The 20,789-nt window shown below is 45.8% G+C and overlaps 3 protein-coding genes across 9 annotated transcripts in view; 2 read left to right on the plus strand and 1 right to left on the minus strand.

Moving 5' to 3' along the window:
- The window catches only part of LOC6497357 (protein spire), a 38,881-nt gene extending 37,518 nt beyond the window's left edge, over positions 1-1,363 (plus strand). For 3 of the 4 annotated variants that reach the window (XM_001962219.4, XM_014906179.3, XM_014906178.3), the window contains one exon: positions 20-1,363. In XM_001962219.4, coding sequence (XP_001962255.1) covers positions 20-239 — 220 coding nt within the window. In that variant the 3' untranslated portion in view covers positions 240-1,363. The remainder of the gene's footprint in view (positions 1-19) is intronic. The other variant, XM_014906180.3, reaches the window with a different exon arrangement.
- A 5-nt stretch (positions 1,364-1,368) lies between these two features.
- LOC6498186 (la protein homolog) lies at positions 1,369-2,959 on the minus strand. Its single transcript, XM_001962218.4, has 2 exons — positions 1,894-2,959; positions 1,369-1,836 (listed from the first exon to the last, which is right to left on the minus strand). Exons 1-2 carry the CDS (start codon positions 2,869-2,871, stop codon positions 1,639-1,641), a joined length of 1,176 nt encoding a protein of 391 aa, XP_001962254.1. The 5' UTR covers positions 2,872-2,959; the 3' UTR covers positions 1,369-1,638.
- A 58-nt stretch (positions 2,960-3,017) lies between these two features.
- On the plus strand, positions 3,018-17,280 carry LOC6497358 (rho guanine nucleotide exchange factor 7). Of its 4 annotated transcripts, XM_014906182.3 has the most exons (9): positions 3,030-3,486; positions 7,509-7,883; positions 7,942-8,142; positions 8,424-8,844; positions 8,901-9,140; positions 12,222-12,639; positions 12,692-12,943; positions 14,029-14,853; positions 16,365-17,280. In XM_014906182.3, the coding sequence occupies exons 2-9, from the start codon at positions 7,546-7,548 to the stop codon at positions 16,556-16,558; spliced, it is 2,889 nt and encodes a 962-aa protein (XP_014761668.1). In that variant the 5' UTR covers positions 3,030-3,486; positions 7,509-7,545; the 3' UTR covers positions 16,559-17,280. The 4 variants fall into 4 exon arrangements, with proteins under 4 accessions (XP_014761669.1, XP_014761668.1, XP_014761670.1 ...); XM_014906183.3 differs by lacking the exons at positions 14,029-14,853; positions 16,365-17,280 and adding an exon at positions 9,222-11,490 and having other exon boundaries at positions 3,018-3,486; XM_014906184.3 differs by lacking the exon at positions 14,029-14,853 and having other exon boundaries at positions 3,035-3,486.
- The last annotated feature ends 3,509 nt before the right edge of the window (positions 17,281-20,789 follow it).

Raw genomic sequence — 20,789 nt, forward strand, 5'->3', positions numbered from 1 at the left:
GTTTCTCCATGATCTGCAGATCCCGCTTCTCGAGGGGCTTCAACCTGTTCTCCTCCGGCAGCCACCTGGCCCAGACCCCGGAGCAGAAGGAGAACCTCCGAGGCGAGCAGGTGACGGTGTGCAACGACTGCCAGGGATTGGTCAATGAGATCACCAGCTCTGTGAAGCAGAAGCGCAGTTCCGCCCGGAACCGAACCATACAGAATCTCACCCTGGATCTGACGCCCGTCTGGAAGTAGGCGGGCGGAGGAGGATCAGTGCGTTCAAAGGCCATAAGAGATTCGCGACTGGGGTTCTTACGACTGACATTACCATTACTATACCATATACCATACTTGATCAATTCATTAACCAAAAACGGACATTACTTGATAACTGGACTGGATTGGCCAACAGAGATTCTTAGCCGCATTTTGTATTATGCATTTTTGGTGACTTTTTTATGGCTTTTGCAACGCACTCCAAGCAAGTAGGATAATAAAAGGATAAAGGATGTAAATGTTAGACTAGCGAATGTATAAGAAGAAACGAAATACTGAATTCCTGGCTGAAGCTTTGTATATTTTCTGCCGGCTACAGAGAGAAAGATATCCGCTTGATCGCACCCCACCATATACTTATATATATATAGAACGGAGATAACTGTACACATCGCTATACATTATATAATATCGTTGTTTATAACTGTTTAATTTATGCGTAAATGTTGAATAAGTCCATGTACTCGTAATCCCTATATCTTATTATATATTATCTTAGTATATATATTGGCTTGTGCTCTCGATAAGGCACCAGCATCCATGTATGTATCTTCAGAAGGAAACTTTACAGATCAGAGATTGTGAAGTGAAGTTATGTGCTTGCACAGATCGGATTAATTGTTTAATTTTCGTAAAGTTATCGTTTTGTTTCCCTATTAACTAGCAACGTCAATGTATAACGCAAGAACTACATAGTTAATAGCTCAATCTAATTTTAATCGCAGTTGCAATGCAACAACCTATACCATTTAGTTCATTTCGCATAGTTTTAATTATTACCTTACCCCCTTAATGAGTATAAGTGACCTCAATATAATTGTAATGATGATGATGATGATGCAAAGCGAAAACCCTTAACAAATCAATAATTATATATACATAGTTTTGTAGTTTTTGAACAAAAATTCTCTTATTTTCCTGTTATTGTAAATGCATTTAAATACTTTGTAATTTATCAACGTAATATTAAATTTTTATGCTTTTAAGTTCAATTATTTTGCTATGATTTAACACCCAACCACACAAACCCCCCCAAAAACACATCAAAGAAATCAAGAAAATACACAAAACAGCAATAAAAATTACAAATTAATGAAATCATACAACATTGGATTTTACAAACTGGTTTTTATTTGTGGCTTTTTATTTAAGGAAACAAAAGAATTCATAGTCTTCTATGTTAAATAAATTAAAAGTACATCTCGTTCACTATGTAACAGACTATACATATTTCATGGGAGAAACGATTAATTCGTCAACTACAAGAAAGCAATACGAGTTTCATATTATTACAGCTTAATGCTAAGTCAACTAGATCTACCGAGTAACAGCTTGGCAGCGTCCACTGCCAGGGAAAGGACTCGGGTTGGCCACACGCCTACTCCCGGCGCCCCTTCTTGCTGTTGTGCTTGTAGTCGCCGCCGCCTTGGCGCTTGCGATTGTTGAAACGCTTGCCCTTGTTGCGGACAAAGTCCCGTCGCTTCTTCATGAACTCGATGGCCTTGTCCAGGAACTCCTTCTCCTCCTCCTCGGTGGCCTTGCGGAGCGTGAGAGACACATCATCGTTCAACTTGAGCTGTGGGGTAACCAAGAGTTAGTTTCAGTTTATAAGAAAAGGAATAGTTAAGCTCACCTTGCCCTCCTCCACCTTGGCAATGTATTTCTCGGCCGCATCCGCTTCAGTCAGTCGCACAGATCCCTTGGTATCGCCCTTGCTGAACTCAATGAAGGCGATTTCAAAGTCAGCCACTTTCTCAAAGGCCTCGCGTACCTCCTCGCGAGTAGCAGTCTCTGGGGCTCCCTCGAAGACAACAATGGCGTTCTTGGGCAGCTCAATCGCTGGCTCCGCCTTGGCCGCTTCCTTCTTGTTCTTGCGCTTTTCGTTCTTCTGGGCGTACTCCTCCTGCTTCTCCTTCAGGTAGTCCACCTGCCACTTGCGCAGCAGTTCGCGCTCCTTGTAGACGACTTTGTCCTTCGCAAGGAAGTCGGTGGCCTGCTCCTTGGTCTCGAAGGTGAGGAAAATGCTGCCCTTGAACTTGTACGACTTAGTGGGCTTGTCGTAGTGCTTGCGCATCGTGATGTTGACTACTTTGTCGTAGCTGGCGAAGAAGTCCAACAACTCGGTCATCTGCGACTCCAGTGGGAAGCCCTTGGCGTAGGCAGTGCGTTCCTGGATCTCCTTGCGGCGCTCCTCGTTGTGCTCGGGAATGGGACGCTCTGGGTGACGGCGCAGGCTCTGCTTGTCCTCGCTAATCTGGATCAGACCCTCCTCAGATTTGTTCAGGGCCGCCACAATCTCCTCGAAATCGGTGGACAGGGAAGCCAGCCGCTTGAAGGTAATCAGCACGGAGAGGGGTACCCAGCCGTCCTCGTTCTTGCCGATCTGCTCGCGCAGGAACTTGTCCCGGTTGAGATTCGCATCGCCAAAGTAGTACTCCACCTGACGGATTATGGCGCGCTCCTGCTTCGAGAAGTCAGTGCCCTCGTCGGCGGCCGGAGCCGGTTCCTTCTGGGCATCGCCATTCTTGGTCTCGGGCTCTGCGGCGGGCGTATCGGCAGGAGGAGCCTGCTCCTTTACCTCGACACTGGGGGCAGCAGCAATGTCGGCCATCGTATCAATCGTATTTAACGCAAAAATCAAGAAATCAACGTGCGAACACAAACACGTGTGCGATGGCAAGACCGAGATATAGACGTTTTCCAGCACTGGCGAGTTTGTTATCCGTCTCTGCTATCGATAACTTTTGCCAATCGATATGTGTGAGGGGCTATCGAAGTCGATCCACCTCTAGTCTTTTTCTATTTTGGTCCGTTCGCTGTTTTATTTATGTTTGCCATGTTAGAAAAAATTAATTGATAGTGCTTAAAGCGGTAGACAGAGGCCCCAAGTGCGCTCCGTGCGGGATTGCCTCGAAAAAACCCAAAAAGACGCGACCAACCAAAAGGCGAACGTTGAAATCGCAACGGAAATGGAAAATCGTGCAGTTTCCACTTGCAATAAATTGTGAAAAAGTGTGCTTCTCTGTACCTCGGGGGTATTTAAGTCAATTGTGTATATAATTGAAGGTGTAATATAGCTGGGGAGCGGCCAAGAAATCGAGTGGGCGTCGGAGAAGCCACTCTATTACTCACTCTTCTATTTCCATCCGATCGACCATCCGACGAACGACAACGAACAACAACAAACAGAGCAACAAATGTTTGTTAAACAGCGCACAGCTGAAAGGTGAGTGGCTCCTTAAAGAGCAGACGGATTGGCTGGAGAATGACTCAGGTTGTGGCCCCCTCTTAACTATGGAGGGTCAGTGGCATGGGCCACAGTAGCAGCAGTGCCACCCTCTTCCTATGATGCGTCATCTTAGTGGAGCGGATCTCTGGCTGGCAGACACAGTGGCACCTCGCTAAGCGGGAAGAGCAGAGCATGGAACTCTGGATGAAGCAGTTACAGCAGTTACTTTATTGACTTTCCTCGTAGTATTATTAATTTATAGTCCACAAAAGATGTAAATTAGAAAATCAAACAAACATTTAAGCTCTTTAGCGACGAGGTGTAAGTGTACTTTTGTGTAGAAACAGTTTATCTGATAAGAATGAATAAAAATAGATATTTAGGACAGCAAACAGATCACTTTGGGTCTCTAGAGGCCCCCCTGTACTTCAATAAATTTTCCAGAAATTGTTATTTTCTTTTTTGCGGGAAGTTAGGGGGGGAAGTTAGAGGCTCCGTCTGCCTAATCCATTGGGTCAATAGCAAGGCAAGCAACCGACCACATAGCACCAGCCATCCATGGCCCAGACCACGTCTCCTCCTCCCCAGGCCCAGGCAAGTGTTCTTTTTGCCGCCTCCTCCGCCAACAAAGAGCCTTCCTTCTCCAGAGCCATTCGCCGAGAAAATAAACTGCACCACGGGCTAAGAGAGAAAGGAGGAGGAGGAGGAGCAGGAGGCAACCTCCCAAGTCTCTTGGTGGAAGCTGCAAGCCAACAAGCATCATTACCCAAACATTTTTGAACTGTTGCCAAAAGAGAACTGTTCTGTGAAAGACACGAGGGTCTCCTTTATTATTTACATCTGAGGTCTGTTTGGAAGGCTTCAACAAGGCAGTGTCCTTCTTAGACAGGACACTCTTGCTTAGGACTTGAAACTGTAATCTTTTGATTAAAAATAAAACCTTTAAAAGAAAGCTATAAGAAAGATTCTTAAAGTTGTAGTTCTCTGGCCCGCCAAGAATCAGAATTTCTTCAAACTTCCAATGTTGACCTCTTTTACGGCCTGCTGGCAACACGATATTCCTCTCGTGGGGAAAGAAACAGAGTCCAATCGAATTATGAACTCCCACTCGCTCACCTCTTTCTGGGTCGTATCTGCCTGCCCACATCCGTCCGATGTCGAACTCCCTCGCGCCCGTCCAACTCCGCTATATCGAGGGGCTATAAATACGACAAAGCAATTAAATTATATTATGTCTATGGATCTTGGTGAAGAAATGCATCTCAAGTGGCGGCAGCCAGTAAATCTCGGTATTGACACATTCAAGGGGCATCGAGTGCTGAGATGCTAGAGGAGATTGAGGGAGCTAGCACAGGAGGAGGTGCTATCCGGCCGTGACGAGATATTGCCGGTTATAGAACTGCATAAATTTGGTTTTTGTCTTTTGGCCGAAATTGTTTTTCTTTCGCTGACTTTGTGGCCCGAGAGAAAAGCCACAAAAACAATGCCACTCGCTTTTCTTTTTGATTTTTGTTTACGTTTTCCGTCGCATTCCCCAAAATAAACACTATTTGAGGTTCTCCCCTCCGATCCGAGACGCTTTTCTTCGTCAAATTGCGCATTTCCGGAAGCCGTAGGACATTTCATTTGATTTCTGCCTTTCAGTGACAGATCGTTAATATCTGAGAGAGCGTGGGCTGTATCTGTATCTGTATCGGTATCTGTATCTGTATGGAGTATCTATGTATCTGAGTCTGTGTTCATGTTGCATCTATAGCTCGGTCGGCGCCATGTGCAAGCTTTAATGAATTAATTAAAATTTTGGTGCGGCGGTGGCAGCTCTTTTGGCTCTGAAAGCATAGCCATTGGGGTGGCTCTTCTATCTGTGCATCTTTGTATCTTTGTATCTGTATCTCTGACCTCTGATGGCATCATTTCGCTGCACCACCTACGGAAATTTTGATTGTTGCCGGCCATGGACTTAAAGTGTGTTTCAGGGTTACTAAAACAGAAACTAAACATATAGAGGGGAAATGGCATAGAATTTTTAAGAGAAAATGGAATAATTTTTAAAACAAAACAATAATAACTTCTAGAACATGTTCTATGATTTATTATAAACATATTTTATTACCCACAGACCTCAAATATCATGTGTCTTTTGGAAATTAGGATTTCCGAAGACTTTATTCTTTTAATCCGCCACAAAAACCACATTCCATGGCCAGCCATGAATCACAGAAACTTTTCAGAAACTGAACGGAACAGGTGAGATTTTCGCAAATAATTCAAAACCAAGGGTATATAGAGAGAAGGGGTTCTGAATTGGCAAAGTATTCCATATTATTTCAGTGACACAAATATTTTTATGGGTTTTTTGAAAACACAAAAGAAAAGCAGAGTCTCTCGAAGGCGGAGGAGGAATGCCGGTGTCGCCTATTTCTCAATGAAACAGAATTAAGATACAGACACTGACGAAGTCCCCCCATTTTGGAAACTCGAATGAAAAGGTTGTCGTCTGTCTGGCCGAGATGCCCGGCCCGGATCCATATATTTCTTTTTTTTTTCCTTGTTGTCTTTTGTCATATCTCTGTTGATTTTTCGTGAAAATATGCGATATATCCGCCAGATATATATATTCTCTCACGATCCCCAGATGCCCCGATCTCGGGAGAGGCGACTAGACTAGACGACTGTGGCTGCCATTTGTCGCCAGTTCAGTGAGTATTTTGTATTCTGTCGTGTGGTCGCCAGTTTCCCCAAAGCAATGAGCGCGTGCGGCGGTGCAACATCTGACAGAAAAACGTTGGCAACTTTTCGTACAAGTGTATATCAGTGTTTTCAACCGGATAGCCTATAGAGGTATATATAATATATCAGCACGAGTGGCGAGAAAGTGACAATTTTCGAGGCAATTATGTGCGTGTGTGTGCCACCAAAACGTGACCTTGCCTCAGGCGAACCGAATTCCTACGGAAATCATCATCTGATTGTGCCCCAGAAGGGGCTGCATGGAACCAGGTCCTCTCGGCCAACTACTCTGCCATATGGGGGGGCCTCCCATGATTTATATTTTTGTCCAATTTTATTTTTATTTTTAGTTGCCGCCCAGCGGAAGAACCACAATTTTGTTGTTTTGGGCAAAATAAATAAATGTTTTTCATATTTTTGCGTTTACTCATTGCAGCAATAGAGCAAAAATGTGATTAATTTCTCTAGAAATATATTTCTTAAAAATATATATAGCAGATCTACAAAGTACACTTTTTACTAAACGTATTAGGTGTACTGCCTTTTCGCATAAATGTTTGACAATGGCTTTTATTGTAGTTGATTAATCACCTGCCGAGTGTACCTGGGCCACAAAAAATAACTATAAATTAATTATCAGCAAAAAAAAGTCTGAAAAGGCTGGCCAGATAACAAGGCCTTGCAGTTGGGGCTTCAAGTCAATGAGGTGGGGCATGAAACTATTGGGAAAGTGGGAAAATAGGAGAGACTTCATCACTTGTCATACATTGAAAAACTTTACGATGACCATAAATATCTGTAGGAATAGAGATCTTCCAAATCAGATGTTGATCTCTTAAAGAATTGTTCAAACAGCCCATAAAAAATCGGTCCGACACGGTCGTTGTTTATGATTTATCTGTTTGCTGTCCGGATTTTCAGTTTCCCGTTTTTATGGCCCTAAATGAAATGTTTTTCTTTCGCAATTTCCAACTGTGCTCGCTATGTGTCTTGGCCAATTTCACTAATGGCCCGGTGACCTTGGCCATCGTCTTCCAGACACTGCCAGAAAGTGTCAAGAAACTTGCGCACGCCTCTCTCGACAATCTCGAACAGATGTTCTGACTTTTTTGAGCCATAATAATAATGTTTTGGCCAGTGGAATTCCAAACGATCCACGCCGATGATGAGCGAATTGCAATTAGTGCGTAGGTGCCGCCAGAAAGTGCTGGCATGTGCCAGTGCTCCATTGAGCAAACTGCCTGGCTGATGTCTCAAGTTCACCATCTCCTCTCCTTGCCTCCTTTCAGTTGAAGCAATCTAGAGCGGACCGCGACAGCACCGACAATGGAGCAGCCACTGGTGGTGCAGGCGGAGTACTCCTTCATGGGCAGCAACAACGACGAGCTGTGCTTCCAGAAAGGAGACATCATCACGGTCACCCAGCGCGAGGACGGCGGCTGGTGGGAGGGCACCCTCAACGACAAGACTGGCTGGTTCCCCAGCAACTATGTCAACGAATGCAAAGGCCAGCTACCGCTGACAGAGACCATCCGGCCGCCGGAGGAGATCCAGGAGTACCGCTCGGTCGTCCTCAAGGATCTCCTCGACTCGGAGCGGGCTCATGTGGCCGAGCTGCAGGGTCTGCTCGAGAATTTCCTGGAGCCCATGCAACAGACACAAATGTGAGTCTACAAGTCTTGTTTTGAAATATAACTTATAATAAAGTGGTTCCCCTTACAGACTCAGCCAGGATGAGTATGCCCAGCTGATGTGCAACTTTGTGGAGATTGTTCGTACCCACGAGGAGCTGCTCATCCAGATCGAGGAGTGCAACGACCGGGTGGGCAAGCTATTCCTCACCAGTGCCCCCCTGATGAAGAAGGTGCACCAGGCCTATTGTGCCTCCCATCCCAAGGCAATAGTTATTCTGGACAAGTACAAGTACGCATCTTCCCGCCATCCGAACAAGCCTGAAGAATATGTATTATTTGTAGGCCTCTTAAAAATTCCTACACCCACGGGATAGGAAAGCTTTTCCGATCTAAAATCTATAAATATTCCAAGAGTTTTATTGAAAGATTTAAATTATCGGTCCTATTTTTAAAGATATATTTCATTAAAAAAGTGACAGCTATCTTAAAGATACATATATTATTTATGATTTCTATAACTTCTATGAAATTATAACCAATTTTATTGAAATTCCTGCCATTCCTCCCCAGAGACGAACTTGAAAAGTATATGGAAAGGCAGGGAGCAGCCACCCCAGGACTACTAGTGCTCACCACCGGCCTCTCGAAGCCCTTCCGCCGACTGGACAAGTACTCGGCCATGCTGCAAGAGCTGGAGCGGCACATGGAGAGCAGTCATCCGGATCGGGGCGACACCCAGCGCAGTGTGGCGGTCTACAAGGACATAGCAGCCACCTGCTCGGCCACTCGCAGGCAGAAGGAGCTCGAGCTGCAGGTGCTGACCGGGCCAGTGCGTGGCTGGCAGGGTCAGGAGCTGAGCACCCTTGGCGACATCATCCACATGGGCAGTGTGGCGGTGGGAGCTGACCACCGGGATCGCTACTTTGTGCTCTTCCCCCAGACCTTGCTATTCCTGAGCGTCAGCCAGCGCATGAGTGCCTTCATTTATGAGGTTTGGTTCTGGAGCTATTCTTAAAGAAGCATGTACTCATCATCCTTGTGTTTCAGGGCAAACTTCCTCTGACTGGGATTATAGTGAACCGCCTGGAGGACACGGATGCCATCAAGAATGCTTTCGAGATCAGCAGCCCCTTGATAGACCGCATCGTGGCCGTCTGCCAGGGACCCAACGAGGCCAACAAGTGGGTGGAGCTGCTCAACGCCAACAATCCCACCCTGCCGATGGGCATCAAGCGGCAGCTGAGCAACCTGAGCAACTCCTCGCTGGGCCACCTGAACGCCTCCCACGTAAGTAGTTCTGTTTTTTATGTATAGTCCCTCGATTACCATTTAGTTTTGGCCACAAAATCATATCCCTGGCTCGAGCAGCTGAGTCAGCACCTGGATTCGCGCGGCTACTGCACGCGGTTCTCGCTCTGCGCCTACTACTCCAGTCCACCTGGCCAGGTGCCGCCCCTGCGCTTGACCCTGCCGCCCAAGAACTATCCGCCCACGGCTCCGTACGCCAATCTGAGCGCCCACTTTGCCAGGCTGGTGAAGGGCGGCGGTCTCAGGAGCGCCATCGTGAAGATGCTTCTCTATCCGCAGGCTCGCCAGAGCATTGATCTCAAGAGGATTGCGTTGCGAAAGAAGCGATGCCACAAAGCTGCGGCCAAGCTGAAGAACCTCAACGGCAACCAGGAGTCGGGGCAGTCGGAGCTGGAGCGGCAGGACGCCATTGAACTGCCCACGGACTCGGAGAGCTACGAGGATGACTTCGAGGATGGGGACTTTCTGCATTCCTGTGACTCGGATCCGTTTGAGTATGTCCAGTTCTACCAGAACAAGCGGAACGATTCCATGTGCAACTCCACGGGAACCTTTGTGGACCACGGCACAGGTGCCAGGCGGCACTGCTCCTCCATTAATCTCATCAAGCTGGACTCCCTGGACACGGACGAAGTGCTGGCCCAGAACGAACTCAAGAAGGAGTCCCTTGTTATTGGTTCCAAGGCTCTGAGGGCTCTGGCCCACAAATCCCTTAATCGAAATTCCAGCGTACACACCTCCACGGCCACTTTGGAGCTGGGGACTGGCGGCAGCATCACCAACTGCGTGGAGGAGTTCTCGCTCCAGCAGCAGAGCTCCGATGCCAGCTCCATGTATGCAGCCAGGTTGGGCGGGGCGTTCACCGCCTGCGAGAACCTGGCGAGCATGCCGGATGATCTCAGCCGGGAGCCGGGTGTCCCAGAGCCGGCACATCCGCTCCCTCCCTCTCCGACAGAACGCCACAGCATGCCCAGTATCTTTGTGGGCAATCGCTTCAATGTCAGCAAGAACACGGAGGTGTATGTGCCCACCTGGCGAGACCGCCAGGATATGCAGAACCAGAGCGTGGATGCCGGCCAGTTGGAGGAGGAGGAGGAGCTGCACTCCAGCTCTATGGATCTACCCGCTGCCTGCCGGTCTGCTCCGGATAAGCTGCAGGCCGAGTTGCTCTACAACTACGATGAGGTCATGCAGAATCCCCTGAAGCTGCAGCGGGAGGCCACTCCCTTCCAGGGCCACAATCTCAATTCGGACAAGCGGGTGTCCCACAAAAGCGACAGTCCCTCGACGGGAAATCCTAAGCCGGACTCGAGTGCTGCCGTCCGGAGTAGTTCCACCACGGAACTCTGCATTGAAACCAACTCCAAGAAGCGAAACCCACCGCCGGAGAGGAGTAGAGACTCCATTAGGCGCTGCATCAGCTACCAGTTCCTGCAGATGTCCAATCGCCCAGGTCCACCTCCGCCACCCCCACGCCGAGACAAAGACCTCCACCTGGACACCAAGTGCCGCTGCTGCGAGAGCTCCCAGTGCCCCAGCCCGCGCTCCAGTGACAGCGGAATGGCCGGCAGCTGCACCATCACCTCACCAGATCCCCCCAATCCAGAATCCTACTTCCCGCTGACCGAAACTGGCCAGGATATGCTGGACAATGTGGAGCCAGAGCGGTTCGATGTGTGTGGCATGTTCCGGGAGAAGTTCCTGACGCCAGAGGCCACGCAGGATGAGGAAGTGGAACCTCCAGACGAGCAAGCGGAGCACCAGCAGCTGCCGGAAGAGCCCACCACTCCTACCAACCGCAAAGAGGACTCCCCCTGCATCAGTACCGCTCAAGTGCAGGTCAACTCGCGGAGCATTTTCCTGCCCTCCAGCTCGAGTATGGACGAGACGCACCGGAATCCGCACACCAATGATCTCCTCTTCAGCTCCAGCTCCACGGACCGACTGGGGCAGCAGGAGACCTTCCGGTCGGGCATGTACGCTCACTGGTGGAAGAAGGAGCGCCTGCCGCCGGAGGTGGTGCGCGGCATAGCCCATGCCTACAACAAGAGTTTGACTTCCAAGGACTCAAAGGACTCGGGCTCTGTGTGCTCCAGCTGCTACTGTTCGCTGGGGGCCAGCGGATACAGCGAGGGTGCCCTGTACTGTTCCATTTGCGCTGATTTCTACAGCGGCAGCACCACCAGTACCACGAACACCACAACGACCACCGCCTCCTCCTGCTGTCCGCTGTGTAGCGAGGACGAGGGCATGATCGCCTCCAGCCACGACTCGTCCTCGCTGGACTGTCCCATCTGTGCGGGCCGCGTTGCTTCGACGGCCGAAGAAGGCAAGCAAACCGAAATGAAGCGCCGGCCAGGTGGCCTGGAGACTCCTGGTGTCCAGGTGGCCTGGCCGGCGGGCGTTTGTTCCGTGCACGTGTTCCGTTTAATTGTTTTGTAAATTCGTTTTGCTCTCTCATGTTCCTCGCAAAAAACCAACCAACCATTCGGCCAAAAGCAGCACGTCCAAAAGATGCATCATTGCTTCCTCTCTCATCACATCCTTGACTAACCCAAAAGCGAATCATTGTTTGCTTGACATTCAAGAAGATAGTACCACGTTTACACAAACCAAGACTTGGCTAAAAGTGGCAGACACCAAAGTATCTTGGCCTTAACACATAAAAGATTAAAGATCCTTGAAGTGGAGAGGTCATCCTGATCCTGATCCCAAGAAAAAGGCTAAACGATTTACAAAACATTTATCTAACGCTCAGCAAGACACAGAATTCAAAATTTGAATGAAACTAAGAGATAGGAAAACAAACGCATTCGATTCGATTTGCTTGCTGCGCTTTGCTCGCTGCAGGACTTGCCTGAAGGACTCGCCTCCTGCCTTCTGCCTCCTGCCGCCTGCCGTTGTACGTTGTTCTTGTTATTCCCGCCAACTAAGAGACTCGTCGATCATACAACTAACTTGAAATTGTTTCTAGTTTTCTTAAATGCCTTGAAATTAAATTACTTTAAAAAATTACAATTTTAATGAATAAGTAATTAATTTGAATTGATTTTCTTGCAGATGTCACCACCAACGAGCCACAGCATGTTGCTGCCACCGGGCGTCCGTCCTCCAACGACGCCATCGAACATACCGGGAAGCGGCAACAGCGGGAGCAACAGCCACCAGGGCTCCCCGGCCACCAACTCGATGTCACAACACAAACGGAGCCAGTCGTTCAACCACCATCTCAGCTACAATCAGTACACGCCCACTCAGCCTCCACCACATCATCTGCATCCACCACAACCACCAAGTCTACCAAGTCATCTGGGGCCGGTCGTCCCCAGATTAAGTTCAGCCCAGACACCAAGCAGCAAGACAGCAGCTCCAGTCACGGGGTCATCCATGGACGGCAGTCCGGCGGCGGCGGCGCTTCAGGCAGCAGCAGCAGCGGCAGCGGCACAGGGGCCAAGCGCAAGGAAAGGAAGCACAAAGGGTGAGTATCTCAATAGGACTCTAACCCATACTGACTGGAGTGTAATCCTCAGCTAACTGGACCATCAGTTGCCTGCGTCCCACGCCGCCGTTGCGGCCCAGTTTGTTGAAGGCCACCAGCGGCTCGGGGAGTGGCGGCAGCGGAGGTGGCGGCGGCGGTGGCAGCAGCTCCGGCAATGCCCTGGCCAGCTACTGCAGCGGAAGGAAGAACCAGCCCACCTACGAGGAGGACGCCCTGGTGCTGAGGGTCTTCGAGGCGTACTGTGCCGCCTACCAGAACAGCGCCCGGAACACCATCCACTCGGGTAAGTGGAAACGGCCATCCCAGCTGTGCTACCTCTAGCCGTAAGGACATCTGTGTTTTCCGATTATCATTTGCTGAAGAAACAAAAACATAAAACCTAAAAAAAGAAGCTGAAAATTGTTAGCCAAAATGCTTTATTCACAAACACACACACACACACTGCTGTTCAATCCTCACACACACAAGCACACACATTTAGGCCAAGTTAATTGTCCAAAAGCTGCTACAATCGAACCACTTATCATTTGTATTGGTTTGGTTTCTGTTTACTTTCATGGTTTTATTCATTTTTAACAAAAGCGTTTAATGTTTGCCTTTAACCGAAGAGAAGAAATTATTAAGGAAGAGTTTTCAAAATTTAACCGACCTAATTGTATTAGGCTTAGTCCAAAAATTAACTATAAGCTTACCAATTGTTAACCGACTTATGTTTAAGAGAAAAGATACATTTTTAGTTGTACGATTGGCGATTCTGAAATTCTGTTTTAAGATCCCGAAACCCAGCTCTGCGAAAGGAAGCCAACGTTATGTAAACCCAATTGATTGTAATTACGATATGGATTAAATCTATTTTGTTTCTTTGCTTTAGTTGATTAAATAAATGTTAATTTTGTTATCCCCAAACTGATCCCTGTACAATTTTTAGTTTAATTTATCCCCACTGCTGTTGAATCCCACATCCCCATAGACACACTCATTATGAAAGCTTCTCCATTTAATCACTAGCCTTAAGACATTTCCATTTGTGAGTTTACGGCTAAGGGTCTTTGGTTGATTATTTCTAACTCATCCCCTCATACTAACTGGTTGTCATTGGATGGAGATGTACTATTTGGCTTCCTTCATAGTGGTGTATATTAGTTTCGCTTTCCCCCATTTTGGTGTCGTCTTAAATCCTGTATCCTCGGCTTGATTACCTCCTGCCACCTTTGGTTTATACTTTCATTTTGTGTTTTTTTGGACCACGTGTTGCCGTTGATGTTGTCGTTGGTATTTCGTTTTTCCGTTTCTTCAAAATCTCTTCATTTTTCTCTCTCTCTCTTTTTGCAACCACACCCGAATCCGATCTGACCACGATCTATATAGCCTTGCAACCCTGGACTCCGTGTCTGCCCATCCGCGGTGGCAAGCTGAAAACGAGCAAAACCTTCTCGACCTCCAATCCCCAGCTGCCGATTATAGCCGGCAACTCACCCTACCTCACTCAGCAGCAGCAGCAGCACCACCACCTCCAGCAGCAGCAACAGCAACACCTGCCGCACCACCATCAGTCCCGTCAACACTCTGCCGGCAGCCTGAACTCCTCCTTCATTTGGCGCGAGGCCAGTCCCAACAATTTCAATCTGTACTCCAGCTCGGTTTCGTCTTCGCTGAACGCCTCGCCTGCCCAGAGGTACTCCCTCACAGGCGCCACCATCAAGGACTACCAGCGTGCCTTGTCCGAGGAGAGGGCCACCCGGAAGTCCCTGAACCGCCTGAAGAGCGGCTTCGGTTCAGGCTACGACAATGTCTGCACTTCTCCGCTGCTGCCCCGGAAAAATAAGCCCACCCCGAAGCTGGTGGCCCAGCAGAGCTATCAGAGATCCTCGGGAAATACCACCACCATAGTCAAGCCGAACCCCTCAGGACACCCTGGACTATACGATAGGCGACTGAACCGCTCCTTCGAAACCACATCCACCTCAAATCGCTATGCCGGCTACGGAGCGGGATACCTGATGAACTGCGGCGGAGCGCTGAGGACCAGCACGCTCCAGAGGAGCACACCCCAGTTGGCGGGCGGAGAGCGGTCGGATGACAGCGATGTGGAGCGGGAACTGCTACGAGGAAATGGAGCCGGAGGAGGCCTACCAGGAAATCTGGAGCTAAATGCCGACGGAAGCAAGCGACAGTCGGGCAGCTGGTGTTGCGGTAATTTTGTGATGAAACAATGGCGAAAAATCAACCATTTCTGAGTCGGGGGTATCGCGGGTCGCATCAGTTCATCAGTCATCCGCATCCGTATCCGTATCCGTATATTTGCATCTGCATACCGCATATCGCATACCGCATCGCCGCCAGCTGCTCCAGCTTCAGATACAAAGACACAAGTTAAAGATACAGAAACGCAGATGCTTTGCTTTGAATGCGCTGCCCTGAGTGTGCAAATATTTTGATTATTTTTATTATTAGTTGATTTCTGTTGGCTGCGCCAAGCTTTCAATGCCACAAGCCTTAGATTCTAGAATCTAGACCATCGATCTAAGAGTAATATCTATTAAAAGTTAATAAGTGGAGTGCAACTAATTGCCAGTCTTAGCCTTAAGCTGCGCCTTGATGTGACTCGGCATGTGGAAGTGGGCCAGGCTGCCCTTTTGTTAAAAAAAAAGACAAATATTAAGTATAATTTCCGGGCAGCATGGCCAACTCCATTGCCTTTAGACCTTAGACTAAAACTTAGAACTTGTTTATTGCCTTTCCGAACGTGCTTACACTGTTTTTTATACAAACTACTCTCTAATCTACTGTAATAATGTAATCTTACGAAAAGACTCGGCGACCAGAGACTAGTTCATTAGATGCTATTTTTGTTGGTGTTTTGATAGACGATGCTTGCCACTTGAAGTGAAACTGCAGCCGGTTCCTGACTCTATTTTAGAACTCTATAGATTTAGTTCTGCATTCAATCAAGCGGGCAGCCGAACGGAAACAATGGGCTTTTAATCTCCGTCCATGGCTTTGAGATTAGATAGAACTACTTTAGCTACTCAGTTGCCATTAGCTGGATCCTGTTTCTAGTTTTTTGGCCAAGGACCTTTGCCTAGTGATCGGAAGTCAAAGATTTTGTGCAATCTGTAATCAAAGTTGTACGCTTTAAATGTTAGTCAGCAACTAAATCAAAGTAACTTGTACTGTTGGTTATGAAATCAATATTATTTTGTAAGTGTTTTTGTGAAAACGTCTAACCAAATGAACTACTATATATAATCTACTATTAACCAGTTTATACGTTTGTACTATAATTGAATTTATGGCGGAAGAAGTTAACTCAATGAATTGCTAAATCGAAGAAAGAACAATGAATAAAATCCTTTACATGATGAATTTTTCAATCCTTGTTTGTCTGTGTGGTTTTTGTGTATTTTGTCGTTGAATAACCTAGTATTATAGTAATATGTTCAAAGTATACCCTAGAAAGTAGCTTATTTCAAGACCTGTAGCCTTGCACTTGAAGATGTATTTTTTTTTTACCAGCAGCAGTAATTTTACCAGACTTTTTTTAAGTTCCTTAGCTTAAAATATTATTTTTATTCACATAAACATTTAATCACCTAGCTCCATTATCTCATGAATATTTCACGCACAACACTAACATATTCTCTGTTCAATTTTCTTTTTTAAACACTCGAAAAACAATAAAAAAAATAATAAACTAAAAACAGGCCTGGAAAACGAGGACATGACACCCACACTGCGACAGCTCTGGACGGCCATCCGGCAGATGCAGCAGGACATGTCCCAGATCAAGCTCCAGATCAACGAGGAGCGAGCCCTCAGGGCGGAACTCCAGCAGCTCCTGATGCAGCACCTGGAGACAAGCAGTGTGAGCAGCGGAGCCAACACTCCCAAGTGCTGACTATGCAAATGATCCGTGGGAGAGAGGAACACGAAGCCGGCAGCAAGGATCAAGGAGCCAGGAGGCAGGAGCCATTAGCCAACGAAACCCGCCGCTGCTTTTAGCTTTAACCTTTATAAGATACTTTACTTTGCATCTCTCCGAGGGGTCAGTGGGTCAATTACCAAAAAAAAAAAACAAATCTATCTACAAATGGACTTTATAGAAATCATATATGGATTGTATTTAACGAAAACTCAATTTAAAATTTAAATATAGAACGTGCATGTATATTTGTGAAGGGACAATATGCCGACTAGGTGTGTGAAATCTATATAACTATGTGACTATTTTATCTGGTCTGTTGCCAATTTGATTATTTTGCCACAAACTCTTGTTTGACTTTTGAACCGTAACCAGCCCATCTGATTATTAAATGCTTAGACTCTACTTAGCCTTAGTTTTAAATTAGTTTACGATGTTGCCGCCAACCCTGCTGCAACTCTCAAATGCTGCTTTGTGTAAGTTATGAGTATAGTTAGTCCCAGTTTTGATCTTAACCTTTGATGTTTCAGTTCGGTTAACACTAGTTCAAAATTCATAGCAAAATCTGACGATTCTGACGATTATGATTAATGTGCCAATATTTTTAGTGATTTGCAAAGAAAGAAAACATCGCTCAAAACGTTGTATTTACGTATTATATCTAGAACATGTAATGGATAATATATACAGAAAATTAACTAACTGGCCTTTTATTCTGGTTCGATGGTAATTAAGATTGAAATCGGAATAGAGCAGAAAATCAAGAATGCCTAACGATATAACAAGTGTAAACAATGCATAACCGCTATCGCTTGTCTGACAATTTTTGCTGAATAATTCGGAATGCCTGGGGATTTTTCTGCTCTGCTTCCTGCCACTGTATATACGAGTATACCGTCTATATAGAGTTACTTGCACACATCTTGAGGAAACCCATGTCGGACTGGCAAACATAATGAGATTGCAATCAGTCAGCGGCAACAGAAACAGAAACAGCAACGGCAATGGCCAAGACAACGGCGGCAGATGGCGACAAATGAGCAACAAACCACGTCAAGACCAAGACACAATGTTGGCTAAACAATTTCAGTGTGTCAGTAAGGATTTGAGAACAATGCAGGCTGGTTGTTTAGTCTTGGTCTTGGTCTCGGAATGTGTCACTTCCACTTCCTCCTGCGGCCGGGTTGCCGGGGTGGCTTGGGGTTTGCGGGAAAAAACTTTGGACTGGCATTTTGTGCTCTGTGGTTAGACGGATGCAAAGGCTTGCGGAAGTTTTCGCATGCAATCTTGGCTGAAATGCTGAAAAGTCCCCCTTCCCAACTGGCCTCCCCATTTCACTGTCATTACTTTTCCCGGCTTGTTGTTAAAATTTATTGCAGCTGCTTAACTAAACGATTAGATATTGTGGCACCTCAGCCCTGGGCTGCAACTCGGCTCCAGCTTTAATGACAATCATTAGCGCTCCGCTCTGGCTCGGCATGTTTTTCATATTTTCCAACTATTAGATTATTAATAATTAGCAATTACCAATGGCTGGCCTGGCAATTTATCAAGGCCTGTGCAGGCAGAGAAAGAGGATGCGGTTCAAGGTGGTCTTTAAGTTGTAAGAAACCCATCAAAAGAAATCCATAGAGATAATTGTAGTGCTTTATTACTTACTATTTATTTTATTTAAAACATGCATATTTCTATGCTTTTCTTATTGTCTAGAGTTATGGATATCTTTCTAAAAGTATTGAACCATCATTTCACTTTGATGGTTGGTAAAAAAATTATTAAAATAATAATAGCTTGCTTTCTAATGTTTATTACATTTAAGCCTTCCTCTCTGCGTGTTGCTAGAACATTGGAATAGAAGTAATATATTTTATGCCCATTTTACTAATTGGTTGTCTGATTTAAAACGATTCTTTACTTGTAGGATCTAATATAGAGACTCCAACTTTCCTATTTTATAGCTACTTATATTACCACTTAAGGTGGTAAACCCGTATTTATGGCCTCATTTTCTCCCCGTGTAACCTGCCATCAGCCCATCAATCCTGCGGCTTTTCTGTCCTCCGTGGAGCCACCAAAATAATAGAGTTGATTGCACCGCCGGGTAGGGAAAATAAAACTGGATCTGATCTAGAATTAACGAACTTTGTCGGATGCTGCTCTAGCATCCCAAAGTCTAAAAAGACCAACACATATACCTTGGTAATCCACTTGGATGCCGTACAGTTAGATCTAACCCATTTTTGCTGAAAACCCATGAATTTCAGCCCAGTCATTGTAAACGGAGTTCCATCTGCGACTCTTTTGCGGCTTGTGGCAGCCCCTTCTGCCTCCTCTGATTTGAAATTGAAATTACAACTCCCAACCGCAATCAGAGCACTGAATATGCATGTAACGTGGTCCGTGTGTTATGGCCTGTCTAATTTGGCTTAATCATGGTTATTAGTCGCTGGCACGTAGACAAACAGAAATCTCATTCAATTTTTGATACCTGATATCTACGCAAAAATACACAATTAATTGTGGTTTCTGTTTGCAAATCCAATATGCTTTTTACTTTTCATTCAAAGGAGAAAGGTGCTTGGCTGACTATCACCTCTTCCATTTAACATGTAAATTATTATAAATTACTCCTAATTGTGGTTGGCAGCTCTTCAATTAATTTCTGGAATCTGGCCCTTAACTAGAGTGAATTAATTACCGAAAGGGCGGAGTCGGCGAGTTACAGCTAGACCATTTATCATGCTCACTTAACCTGGTTTACTGCATTACGGTTAATCTGGTAAGCTACTAATTATTACCAATTAAACTGGGATCTGCTTGCAGGTTCTCTAAGATTTTCAAATCAAACCCAACAATCAAAAACTTAAAATAAATGTTTGTTGGCTGATTAAAGTCTTACTGGTCCGCTAAATTATAGTTTCAGTTTGATTTAGTTCATAAACTTTGTTTGGCTAAATAATGGCTTTTAGTCACAGTTATTACTCTGCAAGTATTTATCGAAAATATCTGGTTCAACAACCCCATTAAACCTGGCAGTTATTATTACTCTCCATCGAATTTGAATATAAAAATAATCATCAGATTTAACACAGTCTTCTTAAGCACTCTTGAAAATGCTCATGTCTCGAATCTGAAATCCACAAATGACATTAGTCTTGGCAGCCTAGAAACACTTTTTCCATGGCAGATCACATGACCCACATTCCCGGCATCGACAGCTCATCATCTCGGTAATCGTGAGTAGTTGCAAAAAAAAAAAAATAAAAAAAATTTATAAATAAAAAATCAGGCAAAGACACAAGCGACCCATCATCGATACTCTCGTTTGCATCAGCTCGGATTCTGATCGTTTTCATACTCATACGCAGTGTTGGCTTAATTCGATCGGTGCCAATGCAATGCGATGCTTCTAACCCAATTCACGGGCCGACATGTGTTTGTTTATCCACTTTTTGTTAACATCTGGAGCAGGCAACTTTCCCAGAATAAAATAGTAACAAAGAGTGTTCTGGGAAGGTTATTTTATACAGAAAGTAATGCCAAAATAATACATATTTTAATCTGAATTATTTTCTGTTTTTTAAAAAGCAACAGAGCTATTAAGAAAATCTTTTCCAAAGCAACTCCGCCCTGACATTTGTCAGCAACCATTTGGCGTAGAGTTTTGGCCTAAAGATAAACCACCAAACTTTTGCCAAACTTTTGCCCCGTGCTCCATCTCCGGCTTCATCTTCGGCTCTGGCTCCATTTACCATCTCCATCGGCATCGCAGGTGACCCTAATTACATTCAAAGCGAGTGTGCCAGCATCGGGACACTTAGGAGATGTCAGAGCAGCGGGTATTATTGACTGGTGCTGGTGTTATTAATGCCCAACGAAAGCCCGGTTGACACCAACTTTCCGCACTCCAAAAATTAACAAATTAACACTGCCTAACAGGGTCTAAAAAATATTTATTTCTTTGAAGACAAGAGAGCTAGAAATAGTTTACTAACAAGTTATAGCATCATCCTCCTCCTTATTATAAAATAACTAAAATTATAATTCAAAAAATCACTAAGCTTGAACCACAATTAATGCCTTAAAATCTAAAATTCCTATTAGCCACGAATTCGTTTCGGCAGCACAGTGCCCGGCACATGTCTTCGCACATGCGTGAGTGCCTGGGAAGGTTTTCGAGCCGCTAGATGAGTGATCGCGATGCAAT

Source organism: Drosophila ananassae, chromosome 3R (genome assembly GCF_017639315.1).
Source record: "Drosophila ananassae strain 14024-0371.13 chromosome 3R, ASM1763931v2, whole genome shotgun sequence".
Taxonomy (NCBI): Eukaryota; Metazoa; Arthropoda; class Insecta; order Diptera; family Drosophilidae; genus Drosophila; species Drosophila ananassae.

Bases quoted from the DNA above. Each gene is read 5' to 3' on its own strand.
- LOC6498186 (XM_001962218.4), bottom strand. From the start codon at position 2,871: ATGGCCGACATTGCTGCTGCCCCCAGTGTCGAGGTAAAGGAGCAGGCT. The intron at 1,837-1,893 runs GTGAGCTTAACT...GTTACCCCACAG, and splicing joins CCAAGGTGGAGGAGGGCAAG to CTCAAGTTGAACGATGATGT.
- LOC6497358 (XM_014906183.3), top strand. From the start codon at position 7,546: ATGGAGCAGCCACTGGTGGTGCAGGCGGAGTACTCCTTCATGGGCAGC. The intron at 7,884-7,941 runs GTGAGTCTACAA...TTCCCCTTACAG, and splicing joins CCCATGCAACAGACACAAAT to ACTCAGCCAGGATGAGTATG. The intron at 9,141-9,221 runs GTAAGTAGTTCT...TGGCTCGAGCAG, and splicing joins GCCACCTGAACGCCTCCCAC to CTGAGTCAGCACCTGGATTC.